The 20,458-nt window shown below is 48.5% G+C and overlaps 1 protein-coding gene across 1 annotated transcript; it reads left to right on the forward strand.

The window, feature by feature from the left end:
* The first annotated feature begins 929 nt into the window (after positions 1-929).
* On the forward strand, positions 930-20,441 carry LOC149320722 (zinc finger protein 174-like). The gene is made up of 5 exons (XM_089505243.1): positions 930-1,070; positions 10,889-11,905; positions 14,677-14,803; positions 15,746-15,853; positions 17,106-20,441. The coding sequence occupies exons 2-5, from the start codon at positions 11,261-11,263 to the stop codon at positions 17,786-17,788; spliced, it is 1,563 nt and encodes a 520-aa protein (XP_089361369.1). The 5' UTR covers positions 930-1,070; positions 10,889-11,260; the 3' UTR covers positions 17,789-20,441.
* The last annotated feature ends 17 nt before the right edge of the window (positions 20,442-20,458 follow it).

Below are 20,458 nucleotides of genomic sequence, written 5' to 3' on the forward strand. Positions count from 1 at the left end.
GGAAAAGCGGGATATAAATAAATATAATAACCATGTTATGATTAGAGCGAGTGTGGCGCAGTGGTTTCAGTGTTGGGCTAAGACTCTGGAGACCAGGGTTCGATTCCCAGGTCGGCCATGAAACTCACTGGGTGACCTTTAGCAAGAAGTCACACTCTCTCAGCCTCAGGGCAAGGCAAGGGCAAACCCCCTCTGAGCAAATATTGCCAAGAAAACCCCATCATTGTTTCACCTTAGGGTCGCCTTAAGTCAGAAACGACTTTAAGGCACACAAGGACCACAACAAAAGTGAAAAGATGGTTAAAATATGATGGAAAAGTAATGAACTTGATTTGAAGGCACACAGCAACGAAAGATGCACTCAAGCAAGGTGAGCAGATGTCCTGATCGCAAAGGAGGATAAGGCACCGCAGACGCAGGCGATTCAAGAAGAAACGCAGGACATTACCAAAAGAGAAAGCAAAGAATATGAATATAAATCCACGCTTATTAACCATGCTCAAGATGGAAGGCATTTCGGGATTCCTCCTGGAGAGAAGGATGAAATTGAGGGCATGTCCTGGAAAAGGAGGACATCTGGCCACCCTGACTTTTAAGCGAACGATTGATTGCCACCGCCAGCACGGTGCAGTGGTTTGTATGTTGGACTAGGGATTCTGGGGACCAGGGTTCGATTCCTTGCTCAACTATGGAAACCCATTGGGTGATCTTGGCCAAAATCCTATGAAATGAAATGAGATTTATTACGGTCAATATAACAACTCACATATAATAATTAGACATACTTAAATGAACCATTTAAAATAAAATAAAATTAAAAAAAACAACCACAATGCTAGGGGTGTGAGATGGAGGGGAAAGGGTGCAGGAACCCCAGTCGTCCGCCAGGGGGCACCCTTGCGTCGCCTCTGCTGGACCTCTGCAGCTCCGCCATTAAATCCCAGGCAAAGAGGAGGAACAATTGCAAAAGCAATTGCAAAGCCTTTGCAAAGCCAGGCATCCAGGAAACAGCAAGAAGAGGAGGAGATCAAGCTGAATCCCACCCAGACAACAAAGCCCCTCGCAAAGAAGTGAGTTGGAAGGACTGGCATTTTTATTGGGGGGTGGGTGGGCCCCCCCAGTGTTTTTTTGTTTTGGGGCCTTTGCAAGATTTATTTTTTGATGGGTCTGCATTGCTGAGCCCCTAGGGTTGGGTGCTGCCCATAGACTGAGGTGCACAAGGGCAGAGGCGGGGGGTCCTTTTGCATTGAAGGTTTTTTTTTACTACAACTCCCATGATGCCGTGCTGGGGGGACTCCTAGGAAGGGAAGCCTTCCTAGATCATATGTTGAGCCAGAGGTTGAGAAAGAGTCATCTTGGTCAGAGCAAAGGAGCCCCCCCCCTGGATCCTCCAGATGGGTTGGACTCCAGATCCCATAATCCTGTGCCATGCTGGAACTGGGCTTTGTGGGAATAGAAGTCTTTCCATGAAATATCTGCCAGACTTATATGTACTAAAGCAGTGGCTCCCAGCCTTTGGGCCATCATTTGTTTTGGACTTCAGATCCCATCATCCCTAGTTGACTGAGGCTTCTAGGATTGTAAGTCCAAAACAAATGGAGGACTAAGGGTTGAGGTTATTGTTGTTGTGTGCTTCCAAGTCATTTTGATTTATGGGGACCCTATCATTGGCAAGATTTGTTCATGGGGGGGTTTGCCATTGCCATACTTTGGCTGAGAAAGTGTGACTTGCCCAAGGTGGTTTTCATGGCTGAGACTCTTAAGGCAAACCTATAATGGAGTCTTCTTGGCAAGGTTTCTTCAGAGGGGCTTTGCCATTGCCATTCTCTGAGGCTGAGAGAGTGTGAGTTGGCCAGGGTCACCCAGTGGGTTTACATGCACAAGCCAGGATTCGAACCCTGGCCGCCCCCAGTGCCCCAGTCCAGCACTCAAACCATTAAACCACTCTGGCTCTGGATCACTGACCTAAAGGCATCAGAGCCCCTCTTTTCTTGGAGGCTAAGCAGGGCCAGGCCTGGTTAGTACTTGGACGGGAGACCAACCAACAAATATCAGGTACTGTGAAGCACTATTTCAGAGGAAGGGACTGGCAAAACCACCTCTGAGGATCCCTTGCCTAAGAAAACCTGATGAAATTCATGGGATCGGCCATAAATTGACAGGCGACTTGAAGGCGCATACACACAAACATACAATAAAACATTTACAGCAGTGATTCCCGAACGTAGGGCCTCCAGGTGTTTTGGACTTCGTACCCCAAAAGCCCCAGCCATCTTGGCAGTGTTTGGATATAATCACATGCCTCAATGAGAATACTATAATGGGAATCATTGTTAAAATGGTGAACTGAGGTGTCGTCATTGTGTGCCTTCAAGTTATCTCTGACTTCCCGCAACCCTAAGGCGACCTGATCACAGAGTTTTCATGGCTGAAAGAGAATTTGAACTCTGGTCTCCAGAGTCATAGTCCAGTGCTGAAACCACTACAGCACCCTGGCTCTTTAATGCAGGAAGACATCCATATAAAAATATCATGCATGGTCATGCCATATACACAGAAATATACTGTGTAAGCAGAGTTTGCAGGGGGAAGTCCTTTTTCCCCAGCTACAATTCACAGAATCCTTAAAAGTATATGCCTATTTATTTAAAATATATTCAGGGGTAGCCATGTTTGCTATATAGCAAAGTACAATAATATCCAAGATCTACAAATCGGCCAACCAAAATGCATAAAATGCATCTTGCACAATTTCAAAGCTCCGCTGGCTTCTTCATCAGGCAAACTTGTTAAAGAGTCATACAGGAGAAAAAATAAAATAAAATAACAATGTTAGTCATAGGACTGTATTTTCTCAACACGTTTTTTTATCTCTGTATGATTCTTAACATTTTTGACCGATGAAGAAGCCAGCGGAGCTTCGAAAGCTTGCACCAGCTGGTTTGCATCTGATCTTAACCAATAGAGATGAACTGGTTGATAAGGTAGAAAGACAGGTTGCTTACCTGTAACAGTGATGTTTATCACACTATACTCTTAAAGTGCTACTATTCCACTTTGACTCCTCTAGCTGCCTCCTGCTGCATTCTGGGATTGGCAGTTTTAAGGAGGGGTATTTAGAATTCTCTCTGCCTGAGAATTCTAAATACCCCTCATTAAAACTGCCAATCCCAGAATGCAGCAGGAGGCAGCTAGAGGAGTCAAAGTGGAATAGTAGCACTTTAAGAGTATAGTGTGATAAACATCATTATTTCTTCGAGTGGTCATCTGCGAATACATACAAATGGGTTTCACTGCGCCTGCACAGTGCTGTTCGGAACCTTCTGGAATCACTGGGCAAAGTTTACTTTGCAACATATAGAAACTTTTTGGCGGTAACTCCGCCCACCCGTTATAAGGCCCCTGCCTTCCCGCTCTTTTCCCCAGTTCCGCAATTTTTCCGCCAAGCAGGCGATGGAAGAGCCAATCAGAGCAGGACACTGAGGGGATGGACGGGTGGGATTTGTATGTATTCGCAGATGACCACTCGAAGAAATACTGTTACAGGTAAGCAACCTGTCCTTCTTCTTCGTGGTCTCTGCGAATCATACAAATGGGTTTAGACTGACAAGCTTAGGCAAGCGGCGGAGGGAGTGTCCTGAAACCAAAGCTATGGTAAACCAAGGGTATATTTATTGCAACAATAAAAACCTTGAACCGTAAAAAGAGTCAGTCTTTTTGTTCATGCACAAACTCATCATAGCTATAACATTGCAAAACCTGAGAAGGGAATAAAAGGTCATGCAAGACCAGTCCCATTGAAAGTGTGCAAATCAACATTCAACAGAATGTAAAACAGTGGCATTATGTACATAAATGCAGAAACACAAACCATCAGTAGTGCAATCAATGCAACCCTGAAACCAACACAGCCCTCCCGAAAGCTGCGTCTCGAATGGCTCTGGTGTCCAACCTATAATGTTTGATAAAAGTCAGAGGTTGGGACCAGACAGCAGCCTCCAAAGGAATCCCCGAGAGGAATGCGGAAGACGCTGACATTGCCCTTGTAGAATGGGACCGAACCCTGCCAGGGAGAGGTTTGCCCAAGAGTTCATAGCAGAGGTGGATGGTACCGGCCACCCATTTGGAGAACCTCTGCACAGACACGGGCAACCCCTTCTTCGGTTCCGAGTAGCATTGGAAAAGTCTCTCGGACCGACTGGAGGCAGCAGTTCTGTCCAGGTAAAATGCCAGCGCTCTTCTGACATCCAGAGAGTGCAGGCTGCGCTCCGCATCCGAAGTCGGATTGGAAGCGAGGGTCGGCAACACAATGTCCTGGCACATGTGGAACGCGGAGACAACCTTAGGCAGGAAGGTAATGTCTGTCCGGAAGACCACCTTGTCCTTGTGGAACCTCAGGAAGGGCTGGTCCCTCCGCAAGGCACAGAGTTCGCCCGCACGGCGGGCAGAGGTGATGGCCACAAGAAAAGCGGTTTTCCAAGTCAAAAGTCTCAAGTCCGCTGTGGCCATCGGTTCAAAAGGCTTGGATTGGAGTGCAGACAACACTGCCTCCAAGCTCCAAGCCGGAGCCGGTACCGACACCGGAGGGTATAAGTTGGCACATCCCTTGAGGAACCCCTTCACCAAAGGATCCTTGAAAAAGGAAGCCCTCCCCCCGAACTGGTACTTAGCACAAATGGCCGACAAATAGCACTTAATGGATGTGAGGCACAGCCCCTCATCCAAAAGCGACATCAAAAACTCCAGCACCACTGAAGTAGAAACCTGAGCTGGAGACAAGCCCCTTCGATCAAGGAAGAGGCAAAATTTCTTCCATTTCAGGGCGTAGGACCGCTGGGTGGAAGGTTTCCTTGCAGCCAGGATCACTGTCCTCACCGCCTCCGGCAAGACAGTTAGGGCCGTATCCTCCAGGCCACCAGCGGTAGGCTCTCGATGTCCGGATGGAGAATCCGTCCGTCCTGGATCGACAGCAGGTCCGGGCGAGGATCGAGACGGAGGAAGCATCTCTTGGAGAGGTGAAGAAGGGATGTGAACCACAGTTGTCTCGGCCACCACGGCGTGATCAGGATCGCATGCGACCGGTCCGTTGTCATCTTGGACACCACCCTGATGATGAGAGGGAACGGAGGGAAGGCGTAGAGGAGCTCCCCCGTCCAAAGGAAAGCGAACGCGTCTCCGAGGGATCCGTCCATTCGCTTCCTGGAGCAGAACTGGGGACAGTGGCTGTTCCACCTGGTCGCGAAGAGATCGATCCGGGGATTTCCCCACCGGTCGAAGAGGTCGCTGACCGTCTCGGGATGGAGCCTCCACTCGTGGCACACCAAAGGGGATCTGCTTAGATGATCCGCCAGCTCGTTGTCCTCTCCGGGAAGATGAATCGCCTGGAGGAGGACGCGCCTCTGGATGCACCAATCCCAGATGCGAAGAGTGAGGTCGAGCAGGGTCTTTGACTTGGTGCCTCCTTGTTTGTTGATGTAATACATCACGGTGGTGTTGTCCGTTCTCAGGAGGACCACCTTGTCTGTGACCGCGGATTCGAAAGCCCTCAGTGACTTTTCTACTGCCAACATTTCCAGAGCGTTGATGTGGAGGAGCTTGTCCTGGGCAGACCACCTGTCTTTGACGACCAGGTCGAGCAGGTGAGCGCCCCATCCCTCCAGGGATGCATCCGTTGTCAGAGTCAGTTGGGGCTGAGGCTGATGAAAGGGCATTTCGATGCACACGTTGCGGCAGTCCAACCACCATCTGAGGGAGGCGGCTACAGGTCTCGGTACCGTGAGCCATTTGGACGGAGGGTCTGTCATCGGGGAGAAGGCCGAGAGGAACCAGGACTGAAGAGGTCGAAGGCGGAGTCTCGACCATGGTGTGACGAACGTCGTCGATGCCATGTGGCCCAGGGCGACCTGGACGTCCCTGGCCCTCACCCGTCTGTGAGAGATGCAAGGCCGGATAGAAGTCATCAGCGCCTGGAAACGGTCTGGAGGGAGAAAGGCGGAGCATGTTTCGGAGTCGAGGATGGCCCCGATGAATTTGACCTGTCTGGAAGGTGTGAAATGGGATTTTTCTCGGTTGATCACCAGACCGAGGGAGTCCAAAAGGTCTAAGGCGAATGAGAGAGCCTCCTGCAGTTCTCTCTGGGATTCGGCAGCGAACAGCCAGTTGTCCAGGTACGGAAAGACCATGAACCCCTTCTGATGCAGGTAGGCCACCACCGGTGCCATGCACTTCGTGAAGACTCTCGGTGCCGTGGCAAGGCCGAAGGGGAGGACGTTGTAGTGGTACGCGGCGGAGCCCACAGCGAAGGCGAGGAATCGTCGGTGGGACTTCCGGATCCCGATATGGAAGTAGGCATCCTTCAGGTCGACGGTCGCGAACCACAGACCCTGATGGAGTAAAGGCAGAATGGAGGCCAAGGTTACCATTCGAAAGCGACGGTATTCAAGGAACAGATTCAGTTGTCTTAAGTCCAGGATGGGCCTGATTCCCCCATCCGCCTTCGGTACCGTGAAGTACCTGGAGAAAAAAGCCCTAGAGCATTGTTCGGGCGGTAAAGGGGAGATTGCCCCTTTTTCCAGCAAAGTGCGCACTTCGTCGAGAAGGGTGTCCGAGGGGAGAGTGGACAAAAAGGCCCCGGTTGGAGGGAGCTCTTGGAACTCGAGGGCATATCCCCTGCGGACGATGTTAAGAACCCACGAGTCCGATGTAATCGAGGCCCAGATGTTAGTAAAAGGCCTCAGGATGTCCAGAAAGAACAAGGGCGAAGGGGAAACGAAGTGCGCTGCGTCCCTTCAGGCTCTCTTCTTCCCCTGGTCGGTGTCCTGCCGGCGGGACTTGCGGTACCGAGGCGGGAAATTACGACGGCCAGAGGAGGAGGAAGACTGCGAGGGGTAACGGCGCCTCTGTGAGCCCTGCTGCTGAGGTTGACGGTCTTGAGGGAAGGAGCCCTGGGACTGACCTTGCGGTGGCCAAGGACGGTGCCTTCTTCTGAAGGGAGAGACGGGGGTGGACGACATCCCGTGCTTCTTAGCCGCTGCCTTCATTCTGAACTTGCGGTTCAGATGCTCATCCGTGTCGGCGTGGAAAAGGCCGGTATCGTCCAGGGGCATGTCCTCAATGGCCGATTTAACGTTGGCGTTGAGGTCTGACCCCCTGAGCCAGGCATGTCGGCGCAAAGCCAGCGATGCTGCCATGCCCCGTCTCGCGCAGTCGGCGACGTTCCTGGAGGCGGTGATGATCCAACTCCCTATCGAGTGGGCCTCATCCCGGATCTCCACCAAGCGACGCTGGACCTCATCAGGGACGTCAGGGATGATGGGCGAAATCCCCTCCATCAAGGCCTGGATGTACGCCCCCATACAGGCGTTGTAGTTTATAGCCTTTACGGTGAGGGCGGCCGAAGAGTAGGCCTTTTTGGCTAGGCCATCGATCTTTTTGGCCTCTCGGTCTGCCGGGGACGTCGCCTGCTTCGGCACAAAGGTCTGCTGTGCCCCCTCCACGATGGCCGAGTTAGGCTTGGGATGGTCGGTCAACCACGGACAGCCCGGCGGGGAGATCTGGTACAGCGTCTCGACCTTCCTGGAGGACGCGGCGAGCGAAGTCGGGGCATCCCATGACCTCTGCACAATGGACTGCAACGAGGGCAACATCGGGATGCAAGGTGGAGTGGGAACGCGACCGAGGACCCGGCGTTCTACCGGATCGTGGGCCTCCTCCTCAGGCGGGGAAAGCTCAATATCAAGAGTCCGGCACATCTTAATGATGTGTTCACTGAAGGAGCGAACATCGTCAGTGGGAGATGAGGAGCCCGGGTGATGCAACTCCTGCGGCAAAGGTGGGTCGGATGGGTCCTCTTCTCCATCTGAAGGTTCCCGTGATGGAGGCAAGGGATCCTGTTCTGAGTCGGAGTCCGACGTCAGGGGGATGTCAGTCACCTTGGCTCGGGATGGAGTGCGAGTCGGGATTTGCGGGGCCGGTGGCTCGGAAGGCGGACGGCGAGGTACCGAGGACGAGGCCACCGCATGGGAGGATGATGGCTCGTCCCCTTGGGGAACCGCCGGGCGCAAGTTAAGCCTGGTGAATTCCCTGAAAGCCCTCTCCTTTGGGACCGACATGTAGTACCTCTGAGTCTCGGTGTCAAAGAACATGTCGGTGTCTAACTCTCGTGGCTCGTCGATGTCGGAAACAGGGACAGCCTCCTCCTCATCCGAATGGACGGAGAGCAGAGATGGTTCCCTCTGGGGAGAGGTTGGCTCGCTGACGGCGGTGAGATCTTGGGCCGGCGGGAGTGGCGTGGCCAGCACCGTGGTTACCTGCGCTGAGACTGTCTTCTTCGGGCGTGAGGGGGTCTTCCCCGAGGTCTTCTTGGAGGGAGTCTCCTCCGAGATCTCCTTGGAGGGGGAGCGTCGCTTGTGTGGAGCACGCTCCTTTGACTCGGCCGGACGCCCCGACCCGGAGTGGTCCTTGGGCTTGGACTTCTTGGGTGGAGCTGCCTCGGTGCCCTCCGCGTGACGCCTCTGTTTGGAAGCCGCCAAGTCTTCAGGCGGAAAGAAGGGATTGTCCGGCAAGTCATGCAGGACAGTGGCTCCCTTGGAGTGGGGCTTGGGTGGCTTAGCCCTCTCCGATGGTACCGCCTTTCCAGAGGAAGATGCCCCCGTCTCGGGCAACTTGGAGGCGTGCCGAGATGTCTTCGATGACGCCTTGGAGGACGGTAGCGAGACGGTCCGGACTCCCGACTCCTGACGCTCTCTCGAGCGCGAGCCCTCCGGGGACGGCTTCCTCCTGGAACTCTCCCTGGGCTCGAAACCCTCAGTCCCCGAGGTTTTCTGGAGGCGCTTGGAGGGTTCGTCGGTGGCACTGGGTCTCGGGGGACCACGGGCCACATCGGAGGCGGTCGGAGATCGTGTCCCGGCCGGGACAGAGACCACACTAGAAACGCTGGCCCGTGAAGAGGACGCAGGCGGGGCAGCCGGGGCAGCCGGAGGGAGCGAAGATGAGCGGGGACGTTCCTCCCGGACCTTTCCCAGGGCAATAGCCGAAGTCAGCCGGGACTCCTGGTTCTTCCTGGCTTGGGAGGACAGAGACTTACAGAGGTGACAGGCTCTGGCATCATGGTCCTTTCCCAGACAAAACAGGCAGGAGGAGTGAGGGTCCTGGACGGGCACCTTGCCCCCCGCAGGTGTCACATTTCTTGAAGGGCGCAGGCATCCTTCCAAGTCGTCAAATCCGAAGGAGAGTCAAAAGCGAAGTCAAAAAACAAGCCGAAGAGGTCCGAAGTTACCAGGGCGGGAGAGAGAGAATGGTCAAAAACAGTCCGAGGTGTAGTGAAAGTGATTCCGTAACAAGCAAGAGCGAGCGAAAGTTCCTAGAAGCAGCTAGCGCGGCGGAAAAAAGGAACTGGGGAAAAGAGCGGGAAGGCAGGGGCCTTATAACGGGTGGGCGGAGTTACCACCAAAAAGTTTCTATATGTTGCAAAGTAAACTTTGCCCAGTGATTCCAGAAGGTTCCGAACAGCACTGCGCAGGTGCAGTGAAACCCATTTGTATGATTCGCAGAGACCACGAAGAAGAAATAGCGAGATCCTTGGGTGGGAATGACCATGTCATCTTGAGATTTGTTATACAGAGGAAAGGGAAAGCCACTTGTAGTCTTTAACAAATTTCAGAGCCATCTTAACAGTAACAGTTGTTTGACTACACTGTCTAGTCCACCAGTTGCCTATAAGAACATCATTGGGGTCAAAAAGCTTTACTGAAATCAAGATACACTACATCCACAGCGTTCTCTTGATCTACTAGGCTTGTAACTCTATCAGAAAAAGAGATAAGATTACTTTGGCATGACTTGTTTTTGAGAAACCCATGATGACTTTTTGTTCTTTTCTCAGTTCTTACAGACTCTCTGTTTCATGATCTGCTGTAGAACCTTTCCTGATATCAATGGCGGGATACATACCGCCATTTGGTACGTATAGGATACGTACTAGGGTTAGGAAGGGGCGGTGCTTCCGCACCCCCCTAACACTAGTACGTATTCAATACGTACAAGATGGCGGCGCCCCTTCTACATGGGCGCCGCCATCTTGACGTATCGGACACTGAGCGTCCGTACGCGTCGCGGGCATTGTGACGTAGCGAGTGCGCCCCTGGCGCCTCGCTACGTCGCAAACGCGACTCAAGAAGAAGCTCCATTTTGGAGCTTCTTTTTCAGTCTGCACGGGAGCCGCGCCGTGTGGAGGCTCCGGCTCCCCCGCAGACTAACCGGCGGCGGCAGCAGACCGCCGCAAAGCGGCGGTTTGTATCCCGCCAATGTTAAACTAAATGGACAGTTGTTGCTTGGGTCCTTATTTTTTGGCTCTTTTTGAAGAAGGAGACCACTCGTATATAGGACAGGTTTGGGGGCCAAAATTATGGATTTTGATATGACCTGTGGATAAGTTGAGGGTAAAACTTAGATGTAACAAAGGATATAAAAGACAAAGCAAACAAACTTGATGCCAAAGAACTTACAAAATTTCAGCAGACCTTAACTGTTTGTACTCATGGATGGATGGATGAGAGAGTAGAGGTGGATCAGTGCTTCCAGAACAGATTACACTCTTGTCTTTCACCAGGGCTTTCCCCATTTTAAATAAGAGTTTAAGTATAGTACTTAACCTGTGGATATGTCAACTGAGGGTGTTTTTGTGTCGATTTTTTAATTAAAATTTCTAGACTTTAAGGTTTCAGTTTAGGCCACCCAAAATAACATTACATTTCCTTCCACATATTGCTGTGTTATACATGATGGAATGAAAGTAAATGTTATTTTGGGCTTCCTAAATTGAAACCCATCTACTTTTTAATTGATTTTTTTTCCTGTGGCATTTCACATGTATTTCTTTTTTTAACAGGACGAAGTTCAACACCTGAATATCCCCCAGTATCTCTTCGACTACTAGAAGACTCTTGTCTCACCAAGTATAGCTCTTTTGTCATTACATATAGCTCTTTTGTCAGCAAAGATATCTCATCAGCTTTGAGTTTTATTTTCTTGGAGCGCTAGAAAACCCGAACGAGGAAGCAGAACATCATTTCAATCTTTGCCTCCATAGAGAGTGAAGGACTTTGCTTGGAATCAACCTGACAGTTAAGAGATTTCTTGCTTTCGACTTCTGGGTCCAAGAGGAATAATCAAGGGAAAAAGGAGGAATATTCTCTAGGATCAGAACTGAAAGAGAAAAAGGTTTAGGAGAATCCACCAGGGCAATATTTAACCTGAATATATGGCCGAGCGACCAGGATGGGGAACATCTCAAGAAGGCAAAGGGGAACCAGGTAGTGGGATGCAACAGCACTGGGAAAACCAGTGGCAAGAGTTCCTGAAAACAATGCAACCCATTCACACAGGAGAGGAAAATGTCATCATGTCGGAGGCCGTTCCTTGGGAGGACACCAAGGCCTTCCTGGCCTCCTTTGAGCAGGTGGCCAAAGCTTGTCGGTGGCCTAGAGAAGAGTGGGTGGCCCGGCTCCTTCCAGCACTGAGTGGAGAAGCAGAGCAGGCCTTTCAGAACCTGGAAGCCAGTGACAGGGAGGATTATGGGAAAGTGAAGGCCGCCATCTTGCGACAGGATGCCCTGAGAATGGAACTGCAGCGCCAGCATTTCCGGCAGTTCTGCTGCCCAGAGGTTGAGGATCCCCGAAGGATTCACAGCCAAGTCCAGGAGCTTTGCCATCGGTGGCTGAAGCCGGAGAGACGCAGCAAGGAGCAGATCCTGGAGGTGCTGATCCTGGAGCAATTCCTGGCCAGCCTCCCCCCAGATCTGCAAAACTGGATCCGAGCAGGAGGGCCAGACACATGCTCTCAGGCCGTGGCTTTGGTGGAGGACTTCATGATGAGCCAACGAGAGGACGAAACGGGGAAATGGCAGGTGAGGCTTTACTGTTCTGCATGTAATAGGATGCCATGGGATGGAACTTTTTATGGTCATCTGTTTAAAGAAATTCCTGAAGTTTAGTATTTTGTGGAAATGGATGGTGCAAAAGTCTTCAATGCAGCATTTAAACCAAAGGTGGGCAACTGTTGGAGGCTATCAAAACAAAAAACAGATATTAGCCTTGCTACCCTTCTTGGACCGGGGGGACCTTGAAACCGTTGTACATGCTCTGGTAACCTCTCGACTAGATTTCTGCAATGCGCTTTACATGGGGCAACCCTTGTACCAATCTCGGAAGCTTCAGTTAGTGCAGAATATGGCAGCAAGGCTGGTCACTGGTTGTTCCAGGGCCAGCCATATAACACCTGTTCTGAAAGATCTCCATTGGCTGCCTATTCGCTTCCGGGCCGAATACAAGGTGTTGGTTATCACCTATAAAGCCCTATATGGCTTGGGCCCAGGGTACTTGGAGGACCGCCTCTCCGCATATAGTCCGCCCTGCACCCTTAGATCAGGAGAAAGACATCTGTTGATGGTTCCAGATGTCCGCTACGCTGTCACGAGGAGGGCTTATTCTGTCTCAGCCCCGAGACTCTGGAACGCACTCCCTAATGAGCTCCGCATGTCCACTTCCCTTGATGTTTTCAAGAAAAACTTGAAGACTTACCTTTTTCGTCAGGCATTCCCCCCATGAACGTTGGTGTTATTTTTCTCCCCCTGAATGTGACGTTTTTTCCATCCTGTCAGCCTTGTAATTGTACTGTTGTTTTTATCTTGCTATTTTATTGTATATTGTGTTTTTAAATTGTTTTTATTATGCTGTAAACCGCTATGATCCATGGAATAGCGGTATATAAATAAACTTTATTATTATTATTATTATTATTATTAATTATTCATGTTAAGAATACCTTTTATAGCTGTCAATATTGCATATCTGTTTTTTGTTTTTATAGTGCCTAGGTTAGCAGGAGTTACAACTGTTTTAGAACTGTTGGGGACTGCATTAGTCTCCCAGGAGAACCCTTGCCACATCTCCCTGTGAAACAATGCCAACCACAACCCAAATGCCCTCTGAGAGCCAGTGTGGTGTAGTGGTTTGAATGCTGGACTCTGGAGACCAGGTTTTGATTCCCCGCTCGACCATGGAAAGCCACTGGGTGACCTTGGGCAAGTCACACACTCTCAGCTCCAGAGAGCCTTAGAATCACCATAAGTTGGAAATGCAGCAGCAACAACAAAACACATAAAAGCCCTGTAGGGAGTATACGTGGCATTTTCACTGTGTTTTAGGACCTTTTTAGGTCAAGGAGAGGCCAATTTATAGCAGTAGCATAAAGAGTCCTGATGCTGCCGTGTTTAAATGCCTGTACTGGAGCCACTCGCTCACAAACCATGAGGTTGTGAGTTCAATACCAGCCTGGGACTCAGGGTCGAATCAGCCATGCATCCTTCCAGAGATTGCTAAAATGAATACCCAATTTTGGGGGGCAATTAGCTTATACTTTGTAAACCGCTTAGGGGATGCTTAAATGCACTGATAAGTGGTATAAAAATGTAATTGCTATTGCTATATTGCATATAGATCGCTATACTGCTTCATAGTGAACTCAGCACTCGCTAAGCGGTTTACAATCTGTAAGTGAATTGCCCCCAACAAGTTGGGTACTCATTTTACCCATCTACGAAAGAATGGAAGGCTGAGTTAATCTTGGAGCCCTGGATTCCAACTCACAACCTTGTGGCTGCAGTACTGACATTTAACCGCTGCGCCATCAGGGCTCTTTGCCCCAGTGATCTCAACAGGAAGTGATCCAGTAATCCAGAATTGGACACCCGGTGCCGCCACTCTGCACATGAGTTGCTCTGAGGTCAGAACAAGGCACCCAGTGTTGGCACCTCGTTCTGGCCCAGTGGTCCCTATTTGTCTGGGCGACAAATAGGGACCACTTAACATTATTATCAAAACAAGGGGTAGCATTTTCTCAGGGTTGGTAAAGATAGCATATTGGACTTGCTAGGACTTATGCTACTCTCATAGTGGCAGGAATTCATCTGCAGATGTCATTTGCTCGTGTGTGTGTGTTGTGTACCTTCAAGTTATTTCTGACTTATGGTGACCCTAAGACAACCTTATCATGGGGGTTTTCTTGTCAAGATTTGTTCAGAAGGGAGTTTTGCCTTTGCTTTCCCTGGCGGCTGAGAGAGTGTGACTTGTCCAGGGTCACCCAGTGGGTTTCTATGGCCAATTGGGAATTGAACACTGGTTTCCAGAGTCATAGTCCAGTGCTCAAACCACTATGCCATGCTCCCTTGGATGCATTTATTTTGCTGGAGTCCAACAGAATTCCAGCATAGCATTTTCAAATTGATTAGTTTTCTTCCTTTCTACCCCATCTTCCATAACCTTATAATAGCTTGCCTCTCCGTCAAACAAACTGTGGTCAGAGTTTCCCCTGGTTTGTCTACACCAGGGCATGGGAACTTTTGAGCTTTGGCCCTAAGTTGGCCTTTCTCCCTGGAAGCTAGCAGGGTGACAGGTCTGTGCTTTTACCAGTCTGATCAGAGATAATAATAATAATAATAATAATAATAATAATAATAATAATAATAATTTGTTTTATTTATATACCGCTATTCCAAAGATCATAGCGGTGAACAGCAAGTAAGCTAATTAGCAAGTAAGATAAGAGCAAAGATTCCTCCATGCTGTTCACCCTCTCAATGAGTACACCTCTCTTTTTACACTGTTTCTTATGCAACAGGGGATGATGAACCTCAAGGAAACAGAGGTGCCTTTGCACGTGGTTCAGGAGACTCGAACACAGCCCTCGCACCAGACCATGTTCTGGCAAGTGCTGCCGGAAGATGTTGAGAGCAGGCCGGCTTCAGGTAAGCATCTCTCCCGCTAAGATTCAATAAGCATCCTCAGATTTGACCTGGGAAGGATGGATGACAAGGTAACACAGAAAGAGAAGTCCTTGTTTGAATTATTTGTTTATTTTATATCCTGCCCTTCCTGCAACATGGAATTCAGGGTGGTTTGCTGCCATTTTAAAAGAACAGTTCAGTTGGCCCTCATTTTTTGTGGGTATTATGGGTGCAAGACACCTACAAAGGTCGAAGAACCAGAAGTATCTCTAGGTCCTTGAATCTATATGTAACACACAAAAAGTATCTATACTGGCCACATGCACATTCTCTTGCTTGCTCAGGGCCAAAAGGCAACAGCAGAGGAAGCCAAGATGGAAGCTGAATGAAGATACTGAATTCATAGGATGATTTTCAGCCATCATTTCCCAACCTTTCACAATAAAGAGAAGGAGAGCAATGTCTTGGTTGTTTAATTGTGGAAGACAATCCTGCTACAGATCAAGATTTCTTATGAATCAGATTGGGGTGACCATGGTAAATGGTATATTAGGAGGAGAGCAGGGATATCTAGATCAATAACAAAATGGATCTAGATAATTTGGCAGTGGGTTGGACTAGTTGGCCCTTGTGGTTCCCTTCAAACTCTATGAATCTTGATATGTAAGTATTCCCACTAGGTGCACAAACATATTAAATCCTCAAATAAAGCCGCAAATGTGGAGGGCTAAATGTATTTGGTAAATGGAATGGGTTGGGTCTTGACTGCTTTGGACAGATCCTTTTCCAACCTACAATCCTGCAACTGTAAAATATGTGAGGCAGAAAGGAATGGCATTGGAATCCATCTTCTTTTGCCTCCTTGGTCCAAGCGGAAGGAGAAAAACTCAATAGGAAAGGGATTCTGGCAACCAGTATGTGAGCAGGATTCCTTTTTCTCCCTGCTTTTTCTCCCCTCTCCAGGAGAGAAGAGGATTCTGGTCAAGACGAAGGAGCCAGGCCCAGCAGAGGTCCATGTCAAATTGGCAGAAGAATCTGTAGGGAACCTTCTTGTGGCAGCTGAAATTCCTGGTAAGAGGTGTGAATCCAAGGGATGACAAGGATAAAAGCAGTTGCTGGGAAGCAGGGGAAGAGAGAAGAATTGAGGGGAAGGAATCAGTAGGGTTCACGCATGGTTTTACAGGTGCCAATTCGCTAAACCTTCGCAATACACAAAATGGGAGACATCCATTTGGGAAGACTGCTTTTACTGCTTGGTCACCAGTCCTGCCAGATCTGGAAGGGGCTGCCGGGCAGCAGTAGCACCTCACCTCTATAAATAGCCATAGCCAACAAATGGCAGAGGCACCTTGGCTGGTGGAAGGGAGTGACTGGGGTGATCTTGGGGCAGACGGGAGCAACCACCCCATAAGTGTTCACCCGCCTCTGATGTGCCACTCAATGCAGTGTCATCTCCATCCCCCAGTGACACCCCTGTTTGTCGCAGGGTTCTTCCTCCATGTCAAAAGTGAGATCAATACACTGTGCTAGGACATAGGAGAAGGCTTTCTCAGTTGTGGCACCCCAATTTTTGAATCACCCCCCCCCCCCACCTGAGGCCCAACTGGCGCCAACACTCTTAATGTTTAGTCCTCAAGTTAAAACTTGGCTGTTCATCAAAGCCTCTAGGCCTCATTGATGGGTGTTGTGTTCCTTCAAGTCATTTCTGACTTACGGCAACCCTAAGATAACTCTATCATGGAGTTTTCTTGGTAAGAATTGTCCAGCAGAAGTTTGCCATTGCCTTCCCTTGAGGCTGAGAGAGTGTGACTTGCCCAAGATCACCCAGTGGGTTTTGTGGCTGAGCTGGGAGTCTAATCCTGGTCTCCAGAGTCCTGGTCCAACACTCAAACCACTGCACCACTCTCTCTCTCTCCTCGGGCCTCATTAATTCATCAAATAGAGTGTACATAGTTTTGAACTATTTTGAAAGCTTGTACATCTGTTTTTTTAAATGTATTATGCAGTTTAGTAAGTGTTTGTTTAATTCTTTTATTATTTTAAATTGTGTAACCTGTTTTAAGGCTTTTTACAAGCCACCCTGAGATCTTTTGATATAGGGTGGGGTATAAATATTTGTGAAGTAGTGTAGTGTAACATTTCTGTTCTCAAGTATTTTGGATAAGGGAGCCTCAACCTGTATCATGGCATGCACATAGTTCATGATATAAGGAGATGAAAGACCTTCAGGGCAGGAGAAAAGGTTGGGCAAATGGAGGTTGTAGCAGTCATTAAAAGAGGTTAATGAGGGGAGAAAACTGATCTCATATCTTTCTTTTTGCAGGTGATGGGAAGGGACCTAAGCTCAAGGTGGGGAATTCTTACTGTGGGGAAGATCAAGTGGAGGAAATATCTCAGACGATTCCATGTATAATCCAGAGGAATGTGTCAATGATAACAGAAATTGATGAAGAAATATGTTCATCCAGAAAGCAGCAGTGGAAAAAATCTGTGAATGGGGACCATGAATCCATTCTCACAGGTGGCAGGAACGAAATGTTTGGGCACCCAAGATCCAAAACACCGTTGGCCTCCAAATACGGGAGAAGATATGAATGTCCCGAGTGTAGGAAAACCTTTTCTTCAACAAAAATCTTAAAGATCCACCGGAGGATTCATACTGGGGAGAGGCCTCACGAGTGCTCCCACTGTGGGGAACGTTTCACTCAGCATGGGCATTTGCGACGCCACCAGAGACGGCACACGGGTGAGAGCCCCTACGAATGCCCCGAGTGCGGAAAGAGCTTTTCACGGAGAGACACGCTGCTCGAACATCAAAGGATCCATACTGGGGAGAGGCCCTATAAGTGTTCTTATTGTGGGAAAGGCTTCACCAAGAGCATCACTTTGAAGCGACATCAGATACTTCATATAGAGGAGGAATATTTTGGACGTCTTGAGTATGGCGAACACTTTATTCACAAGGGCGAATTGGTTAGCCACCAGAGGATGCACATAGCGCATTAACTGCTTCTTGTCCTGTGAAGTCTTTTGCACAGACAGTTCCCATTGTCTTTTTTTTCCAAACTAGAGAATCCTAATAGTGAAAAATGGCAGGGGGTTGGACTGGATGGCCCTTGCTGTCTCTTCCAACTCTATGATTCTATGAAAAAGTCTTATCTTGGACTATGAACTTACCATTCTCGAACTACAAATTATCAACAGGTATTATAAATTTCAGAGCAATAAGGAAGTCTTTTGTGCTTTAATACCAGGCCTCCCCAAGACTCCATGCAGTGCCAGACATGGATGCCTGTTACTTATAAGATAAGCCTTATTAGCGGTACATGATGCAGCAGATGGTACACAACCGAGAAGCATTCTCACTCTTTCCTGGATGGCATCCGACATTTCTTCATAGCCAATGGAATTGTTTAAGTTCCTAAACAATTCTGCTCAGACTATTCCTGGCTGGCTGTCCGGTTCCCCATGGCTAGCTGTGGGGTCCATGGCTAGGGTGCACCCTGCCTAGGGTGAGGTTGATGAAAGATAAGAATCCCAAGGGCTATATAGTGCAGAAGCAAAGAAAATCAAAGTGCAAAAGCATGACCCAGCTCGACCCCATAGTCATAAAAACTGTGCAAGCAGGTTACTAACAGAGGAAAAATCCCTTCCCCAGTACATTCTCAGCCTTCTTATGTCATCCTAGTCTCAAACTGTCAAGCTGATACAAAAAATAAAATAAAATAAAAATAAATCAAAACCACTCCTCTACAAATTAAATCTTTCAGTACCACTGGACAGCTGTTAACATTTGGCCATGGTGCTAGCAAGGACCCATCTGCACTACAGGAAGAAGACTTTTGTCTGGAGCAATAGAGGAATGCATTTCTGGATCAATGCACTTGCTTCACACCAGGAGTGATGCAAGCGATCATATTTTTTTAGCCGTTGGCTGTTGGTTTTCCATTTCAGTGTCCTGTTTGATTTGGCAGTTTCCCTGCCAATTCTTTTCAGGAAGATTGTCCTCTTAATTTGCCTGGGAGCTCCTCTGTTCAGTAAAAGGGATGCTAAGAGAAATAGCTGTACGTGCATTTTGTAAAAGAAAACAGCTCTCCCTCCTGACCATTTCTCTATACTTCCTTTGATTGACACGTATTTTAAAATAGGGAAACCTGGGAGTGCAGTGAAGTTTTCCATTGGCAAGTTTAGCAAAGGAAATCGAAAGAGCAAGACAACCCTTGCTCCGCACTCTTTTTTGTTGTACAGTATTCTCTAATCTTCTGGTAGTTGTTTTGTATCCAGAATTGGCCCAAATGTGTTAGCTTTTCCATTTGTTGTTGTTGTTGTTGTTATGTGCCTTCGAGCCAGTTCCAACTTCTGATGACCCTACTGTACAGTTTACTTGGACAGATTTATTCAAAGGAAGTTTGCCACTGGCTTCCTTTGAGGCTGAGAGAGTACTGCTTGCATAGGGCCACAATCAAACCACTACACCATACTGGCTCTCAGGTTTTTCCATACCTGTGGGAAACTTCATTGCCATTTTCCCCTTTGGGGCTGAGGAAACTTTAAGAAAAAGGGTGTACTTAAATAGATTCTATTTAGAAAAGGCGATGGAACGAAACAAACTTTAATAGGCTGGGGTGAGCAACTGTGTGGGGTCCAAGGTTCAGCTTCTCCCCTTCATGCACCATGCTGTCACTTGAATACCTCCATTTTTCTTGAGTCCCTCTCAGAATGGCATCTAACATACCTCCATTTTTCTTCAGAGTCTCTCTGAAAATAGAGGCACTGTCACATCACATCTAGTCACCATTATGAGAGGGACTCCAATGAAAACAGCAGTTCTTTGGGGATGAGGGGCTATGCATGGGGGGGAGGCGCTGGGTAGTGTTGGACCTCCACATTTGCAGTGTTGATCTTTGCAGATTAGATTGTTTGCAGATTTGATTAATATGTTTTCTCTAGGAATCTGTAGGCCCTCCAGCGCAGTTTTGCTGGATGTTGACCATAGAATTGTACTAGAGAACCTAAACGTTCCGAGAGAAAACGCTTCTCTAGGCATTTCTAGGTCCTCCAACACGGTTCCGTGATCAACTTCTGGCAGATGTTGACCATAGAGTTGCATTGAGGACCTGAAAAGTCCTAGAGGTGTTATCTGCGGTAAAAAGAATGGTTCTTTTTTTAATTTGCGGTTTTCCCACATTCATGGGGATCCTTCACCCCTAACCCCAGTGAATGTGTAGTTTTGGAGTGAAAACCTCCTGAAAATGGAACTTTTTTAAAAGTTGGAAGTATGGTGGGGTGGATAGAAATGGGCGATGGGTTCATGGCCTTTCAAAGTAAGGGGCCACACTTTCCTATTCCTTGAATTAGATCCTTCCCATCTTGAATTAGACAATAGGAAATTAATCAGAGTAGCAGGAAATAGGAAGGCCCTTTCCTCCTAGTGGCATTGTATATTTGTATCTTAGCTCGTATTTTTATTTAGGGCTTTACAGTGTTATCTTCCACGACCACAGGTCTGCGTTATCTTCATGATTTCTGCAAGCAAGTCCTTCCCCGAGGCTTATCTCGAGTGCATGGAACTTGGGGAAACTGTAGATAAGCTGTATTCGGTTGTGGAATATTGTTTTTGCCCAGTTTGAATTTGCCAGTCCTATTAAAAACCATGTTAACGGTGTTTGCGATATT

The sequence above is a fragment of the Sceloporus occidentalis genome, unplaced genomic scaffold (assembly GCF_023333645.1).
Source record: "Sceloporus occidentalis isolate IW3139 unplaced genomic scaffold, rSceOcc1.0.p SCAF_1, whole genome shotgun sequence".
Lineage (NCBI taxonomy): Eukaryota > Metazoa > Chordata > Lepidosauria > Squamata > Phrynosomatidae > Sceloporus > Sceloporus occidentalis.